Below are 15,922 nucleotides of genomic sequence, written 5' to 3'. Positions count from 1 at the left end.
GCCAACACCTGGGATGGCAGGACTGTGCCCTGACAAACAGATTCATTCAACTTGGCCTGCATTTAATTTTGAAGCATTAGAACTTTATTAATTTCATCAGGTCTAAGTGATAGATAGACTAAATGCACTGGGGATGTGTTCCATGGTTGTGAAGTCCTGAACTGTGGTCACAGACTCAGTATATGGGGTAGGCTAATGAGGACAGAGGTAAAAGAAATCCCCACCCATCCCCACCGCCAAAAAAGGTCATCAACCTATAGAATTTTCTACTTCAAAAGGCTGTGGAGGCCAAGTCATTGAATATATTCAAAGATTAGTACTTTTCAGATCTAAAGATGTATCTAAGGGAAAGGAGAGAAAGTCAGAATATGGCACAGACAGAGGAGCAGAATGCTGAGTTGACTCAAAGTGCTGACTGGCCTACTGCTGCTCTTAATTTCTATTTATATCAGAGGACATGATTTTTTAATATGTATCATTTATTTCAAGTGTAGGTTTTGGTTTTTGTTAGTAATGTGGGTTTTCTTTACACCGGAAGTTAACAAGTAGGTGTTTTAATGTTTGAGGCTTAGCATTAATCTGTTTGTGTGTACGTTAGTAGGGTGGTTTCATAATTAAACAAGTTAAATAAGCTCTACTTTATAAAGGTCAGGAGACTCTTAAACAAATCAAAAAGTAAAGCTAAATAAAATCTGAGCTTTGTGCAGTCTTGTCAAGTTCTTCAAAGAAGATATGGGCATTGACCAGCACTCCTGAAACTAAGATACATTTTATTCTGAAGTAAGTTAGTTTCAAAGTGTTAGTGGGAGTACTAGACCAGAAAATGTTGGGATAAAAAAAGCTCTGAAGAGATTATGTAAAGTTGAGAATGCTTATGGTTACCTGTATAATAGCTCCAGTAAGATGCTACTTGCAGTTTCAGTCTATAATTTAAAGTTACAAGTGACTTAAATCTATTGAAGTGTTTGAGACAGGGATTCCAGAGTGCATACTGCAATCAGTGATTTTATTTGGGTACTATAATTTGTAAAGGAGTGTTTCAATACTAATTGGAATAGACCTTTAATGTTTAAAATCTTCAAAACATGCTTGGGTTTGGTTTATTCCATTTTATAGTTATTTCTTTTATTAACAAACTTTTCCATTATTACAATAAAATTTCCAGATCTGTACACTTGTGAAATATACATAGTAAATGACCAATTAGTTAAAACCAAAACAAAATATGATCTATCAAGCCAGATCTGGGCAATGAACTGAAGTCATTCTAGTATCTAACATCCAGTACAATCAACAAACAGATCGGACCATGTTTAAGCCTACGATAGTGATGTAACTAGCCAGTATTGTTAGTAAACTTCAAGAAACACATCTGATTCTTTGAGGTAAATGGTACATGAGCTAATATACAGGGCAGCAATCAGACAACATCAACAGCAGCATTTAACCTAAGAATTCCATGACAAGGTGTATAGGAAAAAAAAATGAAGATATGATCAAAGCAAACTTTTCCTAGCTTTCATTCAAAATAGAATTGAGATGTTCCTAAGAACTGAAGTATTAATGAAATGACAGTTAACATTTCAGCATAACTTGGTTATCAGATTAGTTCATTTGGGATGGATAGATGGTGTACAATGCAAAGTAGCACCAACAGCATGGGTTCAATTCCTGCACCAGCTGAGGTCACCATGAGGGATTCTCCTTTTCAACCTCACCCCTCGCCAAATGTGTGGTGACCCCTTAGACTAGATCATCACTGCACCTCTTTCCAGTCAGATAGCACCCCAATGTTATAGTAACACTATGGAGTCATTGTTATTACAAACTTATTTTGTCAATATTCAATTGGTTCTTTCAGAACATAATTGTTTTGCTTATTCTTCATCTGGATATAGCTAGAAAGTTGAAAAGTAAATAGAAACAATGTTCAGTTTTGAAAGGATAAATGGGGACAATTTTACACCGTAGAACTCATTCTCACCTGACATTGGCAAGGTAGACTGTTAGGAGAAAGTGAGGACTGCAGATGCTGGAGATCAGAGGTGAAAAGTGTGGCACTGGAAAAGCACAACAGGTGAGGCAGCATCTGAGGTGAAGATGCTTTGGGCACAAGCCTTTGATCAAGAAACTGCTACAAGGGTAGTACAATGCCCAACACTTGGTGGGTTTGGCTGGCTGGCTGCAATATTTAACAATTATTTTAATCTAATGTAATGATTCCAAGTTGCAAGTGTCACACAAACTGATGTGGGAATGTGCTTTGAGGAAGATGCCACCCAATGACTCCAATAGTAAGGACTAATTTTACACCATCCAAAATTACAATTAGAGAGTAACCACACAGTTATCTTTGAAACAAATTCTGCTAAGATTTTACTAGATAAATCCATCTTATTTGGTATAATTAAAGCAAAATACATCAATTTGGCATACTTAAATATTTGCATGTTTTATCACATCTGTTGACCACATTTACCACTCATTAGTGCGTTTGGAGCTTTTATATTACAAAAATTAGAGGAAATACTGTCAACAGAAAGGTATGATATTTTATTAAGATAGTTATTTTCCCACCTTGAGTGAAGTCATCAGTAACTGATCTGTTTTCAGAGCTAACAGCTCTCCTCAGTATCTCATGTGTATTTATCTGGCTCTCAAGATTCAGTTGAGTTGGTTTGTATGGTTTTGAAACATGCTAAGCAATGGAGTAGCAAGTGCCAGTGAAGACATAGCAAAATTAGTAATCCCAAACTGATTCATTCCTACTTCTTTGCTGCCCTTGAAAATTGCTTGTATCTTTGGACATGGAACATAGATTTGGGAATGGCAATTATTCTTGAGAAAATATCGGTGTCTACTAACTTCTAAAAATCTCAAATTAAAGCAACTGCTTCCATAAATATTTAAAGCAAATGAAATTTTGGGTGAATTCAGGATCAAACTGTAGCTTTGGGTTAAAGTGTACTGGTGCTGGAAAAACACAGCAGGCCAGGCAGCATCTGAGGAGGAGAATAGACGTTTCGGACATAAGCCCTTCTTGGTTTATGCCTAAAACGTTGATTCTCCTGCTCCTCAGATGCTGCCTGGCCTGCTGTTTTTCCAGCACCACACTTTTCAACTCTGGTCTCCAACATCTGCAGTCCTCACTTTCTCCTTAAAGTGTACTGGACTTGGAATACACAGCCAGTGCTTCTTTTCCATACTGCTGCCAAGACTAGGGGGTGCGGGGTGGAAAAACAGAATAAAAGATATTGTTAGTAATTTGAGATCTCTAAAAAAATGAGCAGAGTAATCCTTAAAATGTTGCACGGAGAGCGATCTCTTTAACAATCTAAACTTGTCTTCCCCTGATGTCACAGTGAAGGTGCATTTTGAAGTATAAAAAAGTAAATGCATCTTGAAAAGAACCAAAATCACAGCATTTACATTGATATTTGACAAGATCTTTCAAAGGGCTTGTTTGAGTTTTGAAACCCAAGAACACCAAAGAATGTCTAGTTTTGGCAATTTGTTCACATTTAATATTCAGATTTTGCATTTCATAGCTGACATTTAATTTGTCATTCACTTAGCATCCTTTATCCTTCTTTGGCCACACATACTTGTTTTTGTGAATCTGTAAAACTTGTTAAAGTCCTTAGCTTGGATGCTAAAATTACACCCCTCACAAAATTAAACAAATCAGTTGAAGCATTGATTCTCAACTTTATTGACATTTCACAACATACACAAATATGCACAAAATAGTAACTGCTAAGACTATATAGGCAAATAAAAAATTGAGAGAGTCAGTTAGTGTGCCAAATCCATGATTTAAAATTAGTAATAAACTCATGTTACATTGTGTTTGTGAATTCCTACATTTCACAGGTGATGTGCCAAATTTGAGTTACTGCTTGACAGATAACTATATGCAATATTGCATGAGGACCTTGTAGATTATTCATTTACTTCAGAATCAAAGAATTTCAGACTGAGATAATTCATTTTAATTGTAAAAAGCAAGAAATATTGAGACGTAAAATTCACCTTTTCCAATATAAAATACTGTTACTTCAGAAAAGCAGATTATACTTAAGTACTCACATTGTACCTCTTTTACGTGAGAAATTTGTGACGGTCGTAGTGGGGTAGCGTGGTAGGAAAGAGGAGGAAGTCTGATTGACACTGATATTAACACTTTAGGATTTACATGTACCATCAGTTGAGAAAATTCTATCCATTGGTGGAAGCTGTTCCAAATATTTAGTTTTATCATTTTAAGCAATGGGCGGGGGTGGGGGGAGCAAGAAAACAGAAGGATTAGACATTGCATGGAGATTTGGTGAGTAAGTGTCAAATGGTGAAATACAACTACATTAGGGGCACCCCCTAGGTGTGCCTTCAACTGGCTTGAGTCAAGGGTTCTGAAGTCTTCTAATGTGTAACATTTAGTGTTTAAAACAAAAATTTACCACACTTCCCAGCTACTGGGCACAAACACGAAGATCTATATCACAGAAATGTCACCCTAGAGTAGGCAGGTTTAAATGAAAACTGCATTTGTTCCACATAAGGTAAGCAAGCGCTAAATAATCTTTTCCTGCAATTGAGCCAAAAATATTTAACCTTAAAATTAACAGCACAACCACATGATCAAATATCATTTGTTTAATGCAGTTTAACTATACAACCATCCAGAAGTATGTCAAACATAGAAACCTTGGTGGGAAAATGTAACTGTAAACAAGCCAATCGTTTCCTAAATAAAATTCACAGTCAAAATCTTCATTAAGTTATGCTACTCTACTGAAAATAAAAAAATCAACATGTAAAGCCTGAGCTTTCAAAGATAAAAAAACGTGAAGCAAATTATACATGCACTTGCTTATACACATTATGTGTTTGACAGTGAAGTACAGGACCCACAAGCTTCTGAACTTCCTCCTTCCTTGCCAAACATGCACAAGAATGATCATCCTCCCTTCAAATCAACCCAAGCTTTCACATCTTTCACTTCAGTGTCACTGAAGCATGACCAATATTTTGTATTTATCCAGTGTCATTGCTCTGCCTTGATTAGCTTACAAGAAACATAGTTGAGTGCAGCAGTGTCAAATAATTCTTACTTCTCCTATAACGGAACAATTAACTTCTGCCCGGGTTCCAGTTTTAATTGCTTTGCAAAGAGCTTGCAAGGAAAAAGCACTGAACTGCGATTAGCAAGACAAATTCAAATGGTGATCACCATTTAACTGAATAAACCAGTTCTGTGGTAAAGCTACAGAGGTTTGTAACACCACCTATATGCTCTCATTTTCATTAGTTATTTGAACATAGTGGTACTAAAGATAAGATACTTGGATAGTTTCAGCATTAGTTTACTGAAAAGAGCACTGAGACCAAGTCATGTTTTATGACAACGTTTTCTTGGGAGGTTAATAATCTTTATAAATTGATTAGTCACTACAACAAATGGTTGTCTCTCAATTATAACTTATTTTGCACAAAAGGCCATAATATGATTAGCAGATTGATAATATTTAAATAAAATTAACCTTTTACAATTTTTGATCAGTATGTGGACTGAAGTGTCCTGTGCTTTGCCAGTATGTCTACCATTGAGAGTTTGAGTAAATAAGCTACAAAGCAACATTTATAAGTTGCAAGTATGAGGAGCTGCAAATAGGTGGACTTTTAATACTGTACCCAAAATATTTAAAAGCATTCAGTGTTAGAAATTCAGATGCCTGGAAGCAGCAGTTTGGGAAGTATAATGAGATTATAAAATAGTGATTACATTTCAAAACAGGAAAAACAATATGACAATACCCTCAAGTTGATAAAGGGTAGTAAAAAGAAATCCAATATTGAAGTTGAGAACAGAAAAATCAGATTAAATTGAAGGATACTTTTCTTTTAAAACCCACAACTATTTACTGAGGACTTACGAATTTAGTGTTGTACCTATTCTTGTATGCCTATATGAAAAAAGGGAAGAAACTGTCAGTAATTTAATAAGAATATAATTTCTGAATCACTTATTATTGGGTGATCAGAGTAAATAGACCATAGAGTGTGGTACTACATAGAACAGACAGTATGATCTCATTTTGAATTCTCCTGTTAACTCAGCTCAGTGTTGAGATCTATCCTGTGACAGAATTACAAAATCATGCAGAATCCTTACTATTAATCCCCTTTAAACCGATTAAGAAATTGGATAAGACAGAATTTAGCTGCAATGGCATAGTTCCATGAACCATCAATACATTTACTCACTGACCTAAAATATTCAGAATGGTCGCTTGGGTAAGACTAAAGGTACAGAAAGCATCAATGGTTAACCCACTTCAACTAAGGAGTTTTTGGTGGAAGGAAGGATAGGTTCAGACTGATATAATATTGGTCAGGTTTATTAAATGAATTTTTTCCCCCAGGAAGAAAAAAAAACCTGTCCAAATAACCCCAAATGATATGGGCAAAAGAACTCATTCTCTACTTGCTTCTATCCCATCTCTTTTAGTCACTTTACTAGAGCAGCTTTCTCTCATCAGGTTATGTTCATTATCAGTTGTTGATAGGAACACAAAACAGCACCATTTCTTTCATAATCTGTCAGACCAGATAAACTTTTAGACAAAGGACTGCATCTGAACATTACATTTAAAAATCAGTGGACCTTTAAAAGTTTTATTTTCGTCAAATTAAATTGAGGAAATATGATTGCTTATTCCTTACTCTATCAGAACTCATTTGGTATTGCCATATCATTCAAGAGGATCCTGAATTATGTTAATTATTTCAAAAAAAAGCAAAATATATTTTTAAAATCCAATGAACTGAAACCCAAATAGGTTCGGACTATCAACCCAACAAAACAACATTTTTTTACTCCGTCTGAGCCCTATTAAAACAGAGGTATTCAGATTCTATACAAAAAAAAAATTGGTATCATTGTGGACATTAAAACGCATGAGCAAGTCTCAGTCAAGTAGGCATATATAAGCTATATCACTTCCTTAAAGTCAATGCACAAATATTGGTACATCTGAAATAGCACTGAATGAGAAGCAGGTGAGTGGAAATTCATCAACAGGTTCTCTCTAGCTGGTCAAATAATATTGTGGCACAACACTGTATTTAGAAGCATGCAGAACTACCATATTCAATGCATACTAAGGAATTTGCAAAAGCTTTTTGCTAATATTGTTTTAATCCTTTGCAATGTCAAAGCATCCAAACCACATAAAGAACTTAGAATTAATGATCTTGTACAGATTATGTACATACATTACTTACATCCAAGGATGCAGGATGCAAAAGGATCAAGCACACTTTTGGACTGGAATTGAACGGCAATATCGTTGCAAGGTAACAGTATTATGCCAATTTGGCATGTTTATCTTAAAATATATAGGATGTGAGAATGTTACTGTTGCAAAATTAATAATAACGAGAAACAAAGTGGAAGCTGCACAATCCCAGCCCAAATGCACAACTAGATTCTTCCAGGATACCACATACTCAGTAATGAGAATTAACCATTAAATTTTTAAAAAATTAAAACGTCCTAGGCATTACAGCTGAACGAGTCTTGTGTGTTTGAGATTTGGGATGGTTAATATTAAAATAGATACACACTTGTATTTTGGTGCAGATGACTAAACTTATAAAAAAAATCATATCAATTCTACTTTGCTGTAACTTCTTTCACAAAGTTATTCTGATTCAGTATAACTTGCCAAATGCACCCACAATTCCATTAGCTGTGTTGAAAAATAATTTCATTTAGTTATAAGTTGCGTGACACCTCCTTCAGGTACTTCATTTTTATCTGTACACAGTGCATGAATTATCAGTTCTTAATGCTTTACTTAGTTTCTTTCTGCAGCTCAACAGAACCAGTTTATCCATAAAAGGTTTAGATAAACAAATCTGTATTCTGTCAAAATATGGAGATCTTAAGGTCTCTTAGGGTTCACATCCATGATATGAATGAAGGTAAAACGAGATGGTAAAATTAAACAAGAAACATCTTGTTAAAGAAGTTTCAATAAATGGAAAAATGTAGTTTGCAGAAAATTGTTTGCTGTATTAAAAAATCCAAAGATACATATTATTGACAGTACAGGTCAAGAAGCTGTCTATACTGCACAATGTACAGCACTTAATAGATGCTATGCTAGTCGAGCAGATGACTTGTGTAAGATTTTCTGTTAAAACCATTTCAATGATTTATGAACTGAAACTATCAGAACAAACAAAATTCACAAGGCAGAAAAGGCCACAAAGTGCTCAAAGAATTTTTGTCATACTTATAACATAAAGTGGAGCATTATAAAAGGTTTTTCGCCAAACTGCTCCATCTGCAGTATCAGTTTGTTTTGTAGGTAACTGTGGGCTGATCACTTTACAATGCATTCATTTTTACAGTAAATTTTGGTTTTTCAAGCAATGCAGCCTACATTTATGCCACAAAGTAGGTACGACATTTTAAAGGGAACACTAAACAAAATCAATTTTACATTATCTTACGGTCATTATCAGATTTTTGAAGCCTCGTAAACCATGTCTAAAGAGTTTAAATCAGATTTCTGTACAGTCCGGTATTGAAATAACTGCTTCACGGCAGTGTAATATGGCAATCTGTTTCCATCAGTGAAATTACAAGACAACAATTTTTCTGCCGAGAGGGGTTTGCATGCCATGAATCCGATTGGAAGTGACGCATTTTAAATTTCATTCAAGAATTATAACATAAACCCTCGCACCACGATCTCAACTTTGAACGAAAAATTTGTTTTCGTTTATCTCATCAAAATGGTTGCTGTTCACATGAGTTAGGATCTCAACTGGTTCCAATAAAATAGCAAACATGTGCATGGAAACAAGGGTAGATTCCATTCCCTCACACACCATTGTGCCACGTAAGGTAGTTGGGGGGGGGGGGGGGGGGGTAGTGTTGTTGTTAAGAATGGTTTTCGTACACTTAAAATTTTAATGGATTGACTGAATAACATTTTAAGTTTTATGGAAAATATAAATGGAATAATGAAATATGATATCCTAAGATAATGTGAAATTTAGATCGCTCAACTGTTCCCTGCCAAGTGAAGTAATTCTGTCTATCCAAGTCATTGCCACGGTGATGAATGCCAGTCTCTGAATCGAAGCAGATTTTCTTCAGCAACCAGATATTAAGATTTAACAACAAATTTAATCTTCAGAACTGACTCGTACTTCCAAGTGTTAAAAATCTATTTGTGGCTTTCTGGTCCAGTCAAATCCTTTGGTCTTCCATGTTCTTGCATTGAAACAGCATTTCCATTATCCTTCAAGCAGGTAAACTACAAGCTCATAGGTGGCCATCATTATAGCAGTGTTTGGAATCTGTCTGACCAGATGAGTGATAAGACCTCGATAGAGGGATCTGTAACCTTCTTCAGTTATTACTAATGAGAATGTTTGAAAAAATGATCTGTATTTTGTTCCTTCTTCTCGTAGTCTAGTTCTTATGACCTCTGTGTAAAAAGAAGAAATTTAAAATAGTAAATTCATGGTTAAAAACACAAGAATCCTAATTGTGCTATTATTCAGTCTAATTTCATCTGGGATGTTTGCAGCTTTGAAGTTAAAGCACTTATGTCTGCTAGAAATTCACTCACTACATTGCATTTGCCAAGACCATATGTCTCCACCCTCCCACAACACCTTTCTAATCCCTGTTTGGCTACACATCTGTAGATGCAATTTAAATATTGCATTAGTTCTGAATAATGGCCCAAGCAATGTTGAAAAGCATAAGACAGACAGAAAGATAGACAGAAAAGGAAGACAGAAAAGAAAGGTGGGTGATATGATTCACGACAAAAATTAAGCCAATGAATTTAACTTTTTATCCAGGTTACTGACTCTTAAGAATATTATTTCTTACTTTCTCAACAAGAACCATCTGAGGGGATCTCCCAGTGGTCCACAGTTTAGGGCTGATGTGGCTTACCATAGTTAATATTTAGTACTTCATTTAATACTACACAACTTACAGTATTGTATAGCTTGTGGACCTGTAATTTTTTCTCCATACATTCAACTGGAAAAATTGGTTTTCCAGCAAGAACAAAAAAGGTGTGGCTTCATACCCAGGCAGAAACTGTTTTCACAAATCTAAGATATGCCCACAATTTAGACAATAAGAGGAACGAGGAGTTAGTAGGACAGTGGGAAGGTTGAAGCAGCAGTGAGGAATCACTGATCAACTTGTTGATTGAAAACCAACTCCAGGTTTACCCTATAATAAATAAAACAAAAAAGACAGATACACAAAAAACATACTAACCGTGAGGATATGCTATACTGGTGGCACATGATTTAGATGTCGCAGCAGCCAGCATTAGAGCAATAAAGTCCGAAGCATATTTTACAGAATCTTCTTCAGGATCCATGTTTGAAGAAGCCTTTGATTGCAACAGTTTTTGCTTTATACTTTCATAAATTACAAAGTGAATCACAGTCTCAGAGATGCCAGCATAGGAAGCAGACATTCCTCTGTAGAAGCCTCTGATACCATCAGACTGATATACTCTTCGCACACATTCAAAAGCATTCATTCGCCTTTCACCTCTGTTCCTATAAAGGAAATAGACAAAATAACTGAAGTCAATTTAAGCATCTTTTTCCTCAATGTCTTCTGAGCTGTCCATCAGAAATAGAATTATAGTTTTTGGCAAAGTGATCAATCCTTTCCAAATGTCATAATAGTTACCATCTGTTTAAAAGTGACAGCGTACAGCTTAAGATGCTTTTCAATTAAGATAAGTACTTCAAGAGGATTGCCCCTGTATTAAAGAAAAAAAAATGCTGTTTTGCTGAAAGAGGGAACAAAGGGTAGCAAACCTGGGATAGTATCAGGGCAGGAGGAATGTACGAACAATCAAGGGTTGGTGCGGTGTTGAGGCAGGATGGCAAAATCATCAAAAACAAGACAGTGGAAAAGGGCCAAAGAACAATAATACTCTAAGTAATATGTTGAGAGTCTGTACCAAAATATGCAAATTCAAAATTACTACAAAAATAAAAGGAACAAGTTCCAGTACTATTAAATTGGACAGATAAGGTTATAGGAATAAAAACAGGCTATTTTGCTCCTCAACCCTGTTTCACCATGTAACAAAATAATTGCTGACCTGTGACACTGACATTTTCCACTCTTTCCGCCATCTCAAAAAGAAATAGCTTTTGTTACCAAAGGCACATCAATTTCAATTAAAAATATAGCAATTCATCGAGAATGAATTGTAATTTATGGATGAGTGTTGAAGGCTTCTACCAATTTTTGCATGCTAAAGTGCTTTCTAATTTCACTTCAGACATTTGTTTAACCCTCTGAAAAAGGAATAAATGTTAATTTGAATGAAAAATGTATGTTGTGGAACAAAGGAAATTACAGAACAGAATCAGGCCCTTTGACCCTCCAAGCCTGAGCTGATCCAGATCCTCTATCTAAACCTGCCACCTATTTTCTAAGGATCTGTATCCCTCTATTCCCTGCCCATTTATCTAGATAGATAAATCTTAAATGACACTATCATCCCTGCCTCTACCATCTCCACTGGTAACACGTTCTAGGCACCCACCACCGTCTGCATAAAGAACTTTCCACACATATCTCCCCTCTCATCTTGAACTCACGACCCTGAGTAATCAAGACCCCACTCTTGGGGGAAAAAAAAAGCTTCTTGCTATCCCCTTGTCCATACCCAGCATGATTTTGTCGACCTCAATCAAGCCCTCCCTCAACCTGTCTTTTGAATGAAAGTGATCCTAATGCATGTGACCTCTCTTCATAGCTAGTGTCTTCCATACAAGACAACATCCTGGTAAAACTCTGCCAAAAGGATGTGGTTGCTTTGGAGAGGGTGCAGCAATGTGGCAACCAGAACTGTACACAGTATTCCAAATGTGGCCAAACCAAAGCCCTATATAACTGTAACATGACCTTGTACTCCATACCCAGTCAGAGAAGGAAAGCATACTGTATGCCTTCCTGACCACATTAATCGACCTGCTTTACTACCTTCAGGATAGTATGGACCTGAACACCCAGATCTCTCTGTACACCAAATTTCCCCAGGGCTTTGATTTACTGGATAGTTTGCTCTTGATTTGGATCTTCCAAAATGCATCACATTGCATTTGTCCAGATTGAACTCCATCTGCCATTTCTCCACCCAACTCTCTAACTTATCTAGATTTTGCTGCATTCTGACAGTCCCCTTCACTATGTTACTCCGCCAACCTTAGTGTCATCTATAAACTTGCTAATCAGACCACCTAAACATAAATGATCTGGAGGAAGGTTTATCACAAATAACAGCAGTCCTAGCACGGATCCCTGTGGAACATCACTGGTCACAGTTCTCCATTTTGAGAAATTCCCTTCCTCTACTACTGTCTCCTGTTGCCCAGGCAGTTCTCTATTCACCTAGTGAGTACACCTTGGACACCACTTGACTTTACTTTCTCCATCAGCCTACCATGGGGAACCTTATCAAATACTGGAGTCCACGTATATGACATCTGTAGCCCTTCTCTCAATCAACGTTTTCAGTTTCTCAAAAGAATTCTATTAAGTGGGTAGGTCATGACCTTCCCTGTGCAAAGCTATGATGCCATACTACTGATGTCAGGCTCACCGGTCTATAATTATCTGGATTATCCTCGTTACCCTTCTTAAACAAGGGGACAACATTAGCAATTCTCCAGGGTGCTACAAACATATCTAAGGCGGTAGTTATTTCCTCTCTTCCTTCCCTCAGTAACCTGGAATAGATTCCATCCGGACCTAGGGACTTGCCCACCTTAATGCCTATTAGAATACCCAACGCATCCTCCTTATTTTGCAGACTTGACCTACAGTAATCAGACATCTATCCCTATCCTCAACATTCCATCATGTTCCTCTCCTCAGTGAATACTGACACAAAGTACTCGTTAAGAATCTCACCCATTTTCTGATTCCACGCATGACTTACCTCCTTTGTCCTTGAGTGAGCCAACCCTTTCTCTAGTTCTCTTGCTCCTTTCAGACAAATAAAAGGCTTATCCATGTTTGCTAAAGATATTTCATGACCCCTTTTAGCCCTCTTAATTTCTCATTTCAGAATGGTTGTACTTTGCAGATATTCTTCCAAAGCTTCGGTTTCAGTCACTTCAACCTAATGTATTCTTCCTTTTTCCTCTTAGTTAGTCTCAATTTCACATGACATCCACGGTTCCCTAATCTTATCATTTCTATCCCTCGTTTCACAGGTACATGTCTGTCCTGCATTCTAATCAACCTCTTCTTCAAAGCATCCCACATATCAAATGTGGATTTACCCTCTAACAGCTGCTCCCATTTCCACATTCCCCAGCTCCTGTTGAATTTTGCTACAGTTGGCCTTTCCCAATCTCTCACTCTTCCTTTGTCCAATCAAGATAAAAAGAACATTGGTTAACCAAAGTAAAGTCTTATTTACCGTGCTTCCAGTTGCAAGCGTGTTTTTATTAGCCAGATTGGATTGGTGGCTGTAATAGCTGTAAAGCCTAGGAAGAAATAACAAACACTAACACCAGGACTATGAACAGTGAACTCAACAACATTATAAAAATTTGCTCAAGTAACATTTAAACATTATATATAGAATACTCGTCAATTTAGGAAATTGGTGTTGTTTTCTTTTCGAAAAGAAAATTCTCTGTGCCCTCCCTCCCGCCAAAGAAGATGGACAGATAGGACAGTGCCAAGTTGGACAGTTGGATCTGGGCTAAGTGGGGGGAGGGGAGATGAGGAAACTGGTAAAATTGTGTGCGAGATTGGAGGGTTCCAAGACAGAAGATGAAGTGTTCTTCCTCCAGTTGTTGGGTGGCTAGGATTTGGCAGTAGAGGCAACCCAGGACTTACATATCCTTGGCAGATTGGGAGGGGGAGTTCAAGTGGTCGGGCACAGGGCGGTGGGGTTGTTTGCTGTATGCGTCCCAGGCACGTTTGAAGCATTCCACATGTTGGCGCCCTGACTCCCCAATGTAGAGACCACATTGGAGAGCAACAGATACAGATGAGGGGTTTGGATGTGCAGGAAACTCTGTTGGATGTGGAAGGATCCTTTGGGGCCTTGGATGGAAGGGGGTGGGGTGGGGTGGTGTGGAGAGGAGAGAAAAGAGGAGAGATGTGGGCTCAGATTTTACACTACTTGCGGTATCAAGAGAAGATGCCAGGAGTGGAGGATGGGTGGTGGGGGGGCATGGACTTAACGAGGGAGTCGTGAAGGGAATGGTCCATGCAGAATGCTTGATAGATTTCCCTCCCCAGCCCTATCTTAGGTGGTGGCGTCTGACTCTAGGTGGCAGAAATGGTGGAGGGTGATGCATTATAACTGGAGGTTTTTAGGGTGGAAGGTGTGGACCAGGGGTTCTACCCTTGTTGCAGTTGGAGGGGTGGGGTTCAAGGGTGAAGGGGCAGGAAGTGGAAATGATGTGTTGGAGGCTACTGTTGACCACATGGGAGGGGAAATTGCAGTCCTTAAAGTAGGAGACCATCTGGGATATTCTTGAGTAGAATTGCTCCTCCTGGGGACAGATGCAGAGCAATTGGGAGAAAGGGATAGCATTGTTACAGAAGAGGGTAGTGGGACAAAGTGTAGTTCAGGTAGCTGTGGGTGCAGGTGGGTTTGAATTAGATGTCCGTGCTGAGTCGGTCACCGGAAATGGAGATGCAGAGGTCCAGAAGGGGAGGGAGGTGTCTGAAATGGTCCAGGCGAACTTGAGATGAGGGTGGAAGGTGTGTGAAGTTGATAAACTGTTCAACCTCCTCATGGGAGCATGAGGTGTCACTGATAAAGTCTTCGATGTAGCAGAAGAAAAAGGTGGGGAATGGTGCCAGTGTAGCTACAGAAGATGAACTGTTCCATAGGCTCGACAAAGAGGCACGCACAGCTGGGGCCCATGCTGGGCTACCCTCTAGCCTGAAGGAAGTGCGAGGATTCAAAGGAGAAATTGTTGAGGGTGAGGACCAGTCCAGCCAATTGAATGAGCGTGACAGGGGAAACTGGTTGGGTCAAATGGGAGAGGAAGAAACAAAGCTTGAGGCCTTTGTCATGGCCGACGGAAGTGTACAGGGACTGGATGTCCATAGTAAAGATGAGGCATTGGGAGCCAGGGAACCGAAAGTCAGATGATAGAGGGCATGGGTAGAATCCCAAACACATGTGGGGAGATCCTGGACCAAAGGGGACAGGTTGGGATGAAGGTATGAGGAGAGGAGTTCAGTGGTGCAGCAGCAGGTGGAGATGGATTGATGGGGACAGTCAGGTTTGTTACTTTTGGGGGAAAGAGGAAGAACCGGACAATGTGGGGTTCCTGGACTGAGGTTGGAGGCTATGGAAGGGAGATTCTTTGACGTGATACGGTTGTGGATGGTCTGGGAAATGATAGTTTGTTGATACCTCCTCCCCAGCTCCACCTACTCCCATTTCTCTCTCAGCCCCCCAGGGCCCTGACCACATTCCTGATGAAGAGCTTATGCTCAAAACAGACTCTCCTGCTCCTCAGATGCTGCCTGACCTGCTATGCTTTTCCAGTGCCACACTTTTGACTGTGATAAGAATAATAGGGGGATTAAACGACCCTTTTTAGAAGAATTTTCCCAAAAAATAGAAAAAAAGCTCTAGAGTAAAGCTTAACTAGAAAGAGACATTTTATCAATTGCTGATGCCACTGAAGTCCATCATTTACTTTGTACATTGAATAACTGTCTGAATATGGTTGGATGTAACAGAAATAAAAGTCAGAAAAAAAACTAGCTCAATGTAAATTCTATTTTCAAGAACTTGGAATACTGAATTTTATTTCATAAATTTAACTTTTAAAGTTTGAGCTCTAACAGCTCACCAGGCAAAAA

At 38.2% G+C, this 15,922-nt stretch overlaps 1 protein-coding gene across 1 annotated transcript in view; it reads right to left on the bottom strand.

Moving 5' to 3' along the window:
• Positions 1–3,756: 3,756 nt before the first annotated feature.
• The window catches only part of LOC132821911 (solute carrier family 25 member 36-A), a 64,390-nt gene continuing 52,224 nt past the window's right edge, over positions 3,757–15,922 (bottom strand). Inside the window, exons 5-7 of the mRNA XM_060834866.1 lie at positions 13,503–13,569; positions 10,322–10,611; positions 3,757–9,506 (exon numbers count right to left, since the gene is read on the bottom strand). Of these exons, the coding sequence (XP_060690849.1) occupies positions 9,313–9,506; positions 10,322–10,611; positions 13,503–13,569 (551 nt within the window). The 3' untranslated portion in view covers positions 3,757–9,312. The remainder of the gene's footprint in view (positions 9,507–10,321; positions 10,612–13,502; positions 13,570–15,922) is intronic.

The sequence above is a fragment of the Hemiscyllium ocellatum genome, chromosome 13 (genome assembly GCF_020745735.1).
Source record: "Hemiscyllium ocellatum isolate sHemOce1 chromosome 13, sHemOce1.pat.X.cur, whole genome shotgun sequence".
NCBI classification, from domain to species: Eukaryota; Metazoa; Chordata; class Chondrichthyes; order Orectolobiformes; family Hemiscylliidae; genus Hemiscyllium; species Hemiscyllium ocellatum.
This window is presented reverse-complemented; position numbering and strand designations above follow the sequence as displayed.